At 50.1% G+C, this 6149-nt stretch overlaps 1 protein-coding gene across 1 annotated transcript; it reads left to right on the top strand.

The window, feature by feature from the left end:
- The first annotated feature begins 3889 nt into the window (after positions 1-3889).
- On the top strand, positions 3890-5914 carry LOC308565100 (uncharacterized protein C11orf91 homolog). The gene is made up of 2 exons (XM_081153903.1): positions 3890-4475; positions 5659-5914. The coding sequence occupies exons 1-2, from the start codon at positions 3998-4000 to the stop codon at positions 5742-5744; spliced, it is 564 nt and encodes a 187-aa protein (XP_081010029.1). The 5' UTR covers positions 3890-3997; the 3' UTR covers positions 5745-5914.
- Positions 5915-6149: the final 235 nt, after the last annotated feature.

Genomic DNA, 6149 nt, shown 5'->3' with positions numbered 1-6149 from the left:
AAAATAAGATCTCTCTGCAACAGACCTTTACTTAAATGCAGTACATTTGCAGCACAGTCGTAAAGGGTCCTTTTTCATGCCTCTGTCACTGACTAGCTCTGAGGCCTTGCACATACTACTTCACCACTCCGACTCTCTCTGTCATCATCAGTTGTAACAATGGCACCATCATGGACATTTGATTTTTAGCCACTTGGCATCTGTTCCCCCGCCCTCTGATAACAACAAAACCTTAATTATCTGCTGGGGTGTTACTTCCACCCTGTAAGTGCAGTCTTGGTAGGACTGTTAATGAAGGTGGCCTACCCTCCTCCAGCCAAAAGATGGGCAAGGTTTGTCCTGGAATTTAGGTCTGGAGTGGAGTTGTACAAGGACTGAAAACTATTTTTTGGTTGAAGCTGTCTCTCAGGAAGGCTACAAGTAACAGACAACTCAGAGTCGGATTCTCTTGTATAAACAGTCTGAAGATAGGTAGCTGCTGCATTGGTTCAGCTGCTCAGCGTCTTGGTGGCTGTTTTTGTGATATCCTTGGTCTTTCCCTCATGATCACAAAGTGACTGCAGAAGTTCCCATACTGCACACGTTTAAGGCAGGAAGAGGAGGTGAAGGGAAAGCTCCTGTTATTTCTATCCCTCTTATTAGGAAAGTGAAATCTTTCCCGGAAAGCTTCCAGCTATTTTCTGGTCATATCTTCTGGCTGGAAGTGTCTCATGGCCACCCCTAGCTGAAAGGGAGACTCGCAAAACTATTTCATTTTTCCAGCCTCTATATGCAAAGGCTGCAAGGAAAAGGGTTAAAAATAGTCTTTCGTGCTTACTCTGCAAGTGATGGGAAAACATCTGTGAAGGGAAACAAGAATAAGGGCTGCACTGCACATTTTTAGAAACATTCTTGAAATGGTGTTAGGAAGTGGAAATGGGTGGGTCGTCAGCTATGGAACACAGTGGTTAATTCAGATGAGCAATAAAAGACTGTCTTATGCTCGCCTAAATAGCCAAACCTTTGAATTGTGACACAAACAACTTCCAATTAGAGCCAGCCCTCTGCCGGTAAAAGAAAGCCAGCAAACATGAAGGTGACCTCTCCCTGAGAGCCTGGGGAACTGTGGGGAGGCTGGAGGAGAGAGTGGCCAAGAGGCTAAGGGATGGGACCAGCCAGTCTGGAATTTTAGTTCTCATGCTAACCAGTTAGAGGGCCTCAAGCAAGTTACTTAACCAGATGTGCCTCCAAACGGCATAACACCTACTGCTTAGCATTGTTTGAATGATCAAACAAGTTAAGACAAGTGCCTGGCTTGGCTCACAGTAGCCTCTCTGTGTTTAATATCATGGTCTTCAGCGGGACATTAGTCAGCTTCAGGGAGGGACATCCCTGCCCCTGCTCCACTTTCCTCATCAATTGGCCAGGGCTTAATGGTGAATTAAGGAATCCATGTATGACTGTTTAATAATCATAGTCACACTTAATGGAGTGCCTACTATGCAAGTTTTGCTTATACATATTTTCATCAAATACATAAACCCTGTAAGGTAGATATTGTCTTCATTTTATAGCTCAGAAAACTGATGTTCAGAGAGCTGACGCTACTTCCCCAGAGCCACAAAGAGTCCTGGATTCAAACATGGATTTTGTCTTAGTATGTTCAGGCTGCTATAACAAAAATACCATAGACTGGGTGGCTTAAACAACAAACATTTATTTCTAACAGTTCTGGAGGCTGGGAGTCCAAGATCAAGGCTCCAGCATATTTGATGTCTGGTGAAAACCCACTTGCTGGTTCATGGAAGGCCATCTTCTCACTGTGTCCTCACGTGGTGGGAGGGGCAAGGGAGCTCTGGAGTCTCTTTACTAAGGGCACTAATCCCACTCTTGAGGTCTCTGTCCTCCTGATTTAATCACTTCCCAAAGGCCTCCACCTCCTAATACCATCACATTGGGGCTTGAGTTTTCAACATATGAATTGGGGAGAGGAGTGACACAAACATTCATTCCATAACAACTCTGTTGTATCCAAGCCACAAGTTCTACATGCTCCTAAAAGCTGTCCAGGGTCAAGGCAGGCATAGCTAATTGTGAGATGCCCCTAAAGAGGCAGAGAATCTGGTTAAGGTGTGATCGCTGCCATTCTGTCTAGATGCAGAGCTAAAGTGATAGAGGGAAAGTGGATTTCCAGGGGAGCACGTGCAGTCAAACCCAAGTTCACATGCCCAGTATACACTAAGACCAATCACTAAAGCAGCAAGTATGCAACAAGGAAAGTTTATTTTTGAGGGGCAGCCAACCAAGGAGACAGGGAGAAAGCCCAAATCTCACTTCCCGAGAGGAAAAAGACACAGGGGTTTTAGGGGGTTTTGAAAGGAAAGTTTAGATTCAAAGGGAGAGGATCTAAGTGATTCTAAATCTGATAAACAATGGAATACTCTTCAGCTATAAGAAAAGGTGAAATACTGCCATTTGCGACATGTATGGATTCTGAGACTATCGTGCCAAGGGAAACATGACATGGAAAAAGTCAAGACTCCTATGATTTCACTCATATGTGGGATATAAAACAGAAAGCAACAAATGAACAAACTGGGTGGCAGACAAAGGAGAAGATGGTTGATTGAGAATGGCTGTTAGAGCCAACCCGTGTTCCCGCCAAATTTCCTGCTTTTGTGGAAGATTCTGGGAAAAGAGACCCTGGTAATAGATCTGAAGGAGCCGTCTTCAATGAGATGCAGATTAGCTCTCTTTCAAACATATTCATTATCAGAAGCTAACAGGCACCAAACTAACCACTGAAAGGAAATCCTGCTGAACCTGCCCCAAACAGCCCATATCCTTTCCTTACGAGTGATCTGGCCCTGCTTTCCAAGGGAGAAGCCCAGTTCTTTTACAGGAGTAACCAGTATTAGACTGGAGAGGTAATTTTCCTTGAAAGCCTCTGACTAATGATCAGGAACAAAGATGGGGATCAGTTTAGCCTGCCAGCCAGTGAAGATCTGCGTCAGTATCAGCTCCACTAGCAGATGCTTTGTGTATGTGTCTTTGGACAAGTTGTCTGACTCTAAAGTCAGTTTTCTGTAAAATAAAAATAAGAGAAACAGGCTGCCTTGTACAGTTGTTTGTATTGACCAGACAGAAGGCAGGACAGTGTGTGAAGCACTTGTAAACTTAGAAACTGTCCAAATCTAAGGGGCACCTAATCCACTGAGGGGCTTGTCTGACACCGAGAAACTTTTTCTTCCCAGACTTAGCTGGATCCGGCCCAAAGACTCTATAATGCTGAGCATATAATAAAACTCCACAAATATTTGGGAACTTTTAAAAACAGTGTTATGTGTGGTGGGAACTGAAAGGGATCAGAATATACCAGCCCCAAATACACCACTTTGGCATAAGGATTATTTTAAGTTGAAGGAAAATGAGAAACAGAAGACTCAGGAGGAACTCTCTGTCCTCTCCCTTTCTGCCCAAAAGCAGGGCATATTTTTATTTTTTCTTTCTTCGTTTAAAAGGATAGGAAAACTGAAGAAAGCTTTCTCTTGCAGTTCCGGCCAGCTCCCGGCGTCGTGCTTTTGTACGAGGGTCGTGTGTTGCTGTGACAGCTCGGCAGCACGGCTTGTGGGATTTAGGGGCGGTGGGGGAAGTCGAGAGGCTGGACCCAGCTTGGGTGCTGTGGCCGAAAGGGTGAGAAGACCGCCGAGCCAGGAGGAAACCAAGGGCAGGGCAGGGAAACACACGCGCCGCAGGACTCCACGCCTCGCTCACTCCCCACGGCTTTCTCGGCCCAGGGGCGCGGCCGGCCGCCAATGGGCGGGGCCACATTCCGGGGCGTGGCCAACCGAACCTTAGAACCCCGCTTGTTCGGGGCGGGGCTAAGGCGAGGGGCGGGGCCTCGCTCTCCGGGGGCGTGGCCTGTGGAATCGCAGAACCTGGGCTACTCGAGGCAGGCAGGCGGGCAGGCGCGCGTCCCCGGGCGCGGGTTCCTCCCACGCAGCCTCCCATTCAAAAGATGCCGAAGGGGCGGCGAGGCCGCCAGAGCCCCACGATGAGCCAGCGGCCGGCCCCGCCCCTCTATTTCCCTTCCCTCTACGACCGCGGGATCTCCACGTCCCCGCTGAGCGACTTCAACATCTGGAAGAAGCTCTTCGTGCCCCTAAAGGCGGGCGGGGCAGCGGGGAGCCGGTCCCTGCCCCAGGCACCACCGGCCCCGATGCCCCCGCCGCCGCCACCGGGCCTGGGTCCCCCCAGCGAGCGCCCCTGTCCCCCGCCCTGGCCCTCTGGCCTGGCCCCCATCCCCTATGAGCCTCTTCGCTTCTTTTACTCGCCACCGCCGGGGCCCGAGGTGGCTGCCTTGCCCCTGGCGCCTGGCCCCCCGACCCCCCGGCTCGCCTCTGCCTCCCACCCCGAGGAGCTGTGCGAACTGGAGATCCGGATCAAGGAGCTGGAGCTGCTCACCATCACTGGGGACGGCTTCGACTCCCAGCGCTGTGCGTGACCGCCCGGGCTCCGCGCCCCCGCCCCTCCCCAGGATGGGCCGCAGGCTCAGACTCCAGCACACATGTGATCCCAGGTCCCCAGTCAGCCCCCAGAACCCAGACTTCCCCATCCTGGGTTTCAACCGACTCCTTTCCCCAAGCTCCCACCTCCTTCCATCCTGCGCCCTTTTCAGTAACCTGGACTCTGAGCCCCAAACCTGGAACTCCACCCCCCGCCCCCCTCCTGAACTTTAAGCCTCCCGCACAGTAACACTACCACCCCTGGAGCTCCACCCACCACAGACAACCCCTTTCCCTAGAGACCTGGGATTTAGTATTTATCTTGAACCAGGGTCCCCGATGGGAGGTGGGGAAGTAGGCGAGGGTCAGTTAGAGTGTCTGTAGGGGGCAGGTGGGAACTGTGAAGGACTCAGGAGGCCCAAGGTCATTCACTGAGGGGCTTTGGGACCTTCCGCTTCTCAATGCTGGAAAGCAGCCTCCCTGTGACACGTTTGCCCCTCCCTCACCTTGTAGCCCTCTCACCAGGGTCCTGGACTCTGATGCCATTTGATCTTAGGTTTGAAGTCTTAGGGATCTTAACCAGGGCAGACCAGGTGTGCTGATGTGGGTGGGATTCCTCTAGCACACAAGCCGACTGAGGCCTCCCTGTTGGAGAGTAAAATTAAACCCAGTTCTACTCCCAGTGGACCTATTGCCCTATAGAACAGTCAGTAGCCATAGGCTGTTCTGCAGACTGTCTTTCCCCTCACCTATTCTGACTGAGGCTAGCACTTGATCACTGGAGGAGGGCAGATGGTTCCAGAAAGACCACCCCCATTATTCTATAAAGCAGGTAAAATTTACCCCCTCCCACACAGGGAAGGGAGTATGAAATAACCCAAATGTTTAGGTCCATGTGGCTGTGGGTTCCTAATTCATTAGGTGCCTTGTAATGTCCCCTTCCCCATAGCCATGGGAAGAAAACAATTCCTAGAAAACTTGGACGTTTCTAAGTCCTGGGTTTCTCAACTACATATTCTCCACTTATACATGTTTTGGCTATTAGGGAATTTTTTCCCACCCATCTTGGATCGTAATGGGTTTGGGGCTCATGTAGGGAGTACACAGTTGCTTTAGCAGTGTTAGAAAAAGCCCTCGTCTGTACCCCAGCTAAGTTTGTTTTGCTTTCCTGCAGATAAGTTCTTGAAGGCGCTGAAAGATGAAAAGTTACAAGGACTGAAGACCAGGCAGCCTGGAAAGAAGTCAGCCTCTCTCTCCTGAGGAGCTGCCCACCAGAGCCTGGGTAGCCACCTCCTTAGGTGTTAGTGCTTAGATAATGTGTCCTGTTTGTTGTCATTTCAAAAATCGTTATTTTCTGTTCTGTATTTACTGCTGTTCTTATTGCTCCCAGCACATACTCCACATACAGTGCCCACTTACGTGGGAAATCTCATGGTCTCTCTCCTCTCTGTGCTGTTGCTGGGGAACTTCCTCATGGGGTTTGGAAGCAGCTGCCCTGTGGGCATCCAGGGGTTCCCAAGACCAGGGGAGGGACTCACAACACTGCCAAGTCAGGAGGGAATTGGGGAAGACCAACGGCAATTTATATTTGGTTCTGTTGCTGTGTCCCTGCTCAGAAAGGCTCTTGAAGGACAGTAATAGTGGGTTTGTTTTCCAACAGCTTTA

Source organism: Miniopterus schreibersii (assembly GCF_964146895.1).
Source record: "Miniopterus schreibersii genome assembly, chromosome: 12".
NCBI lineage: Eukaryota > Metazoa > Chordata > Mammalia > Chiroptera > Miniopteridae > Miniopterus > Miniopterus schreibersii.
The sequence above is the reverse complement of the archived record's forward strand: the minus strand, read 5'-3'. Positions and strand labels throughout refer to the sequence as shown.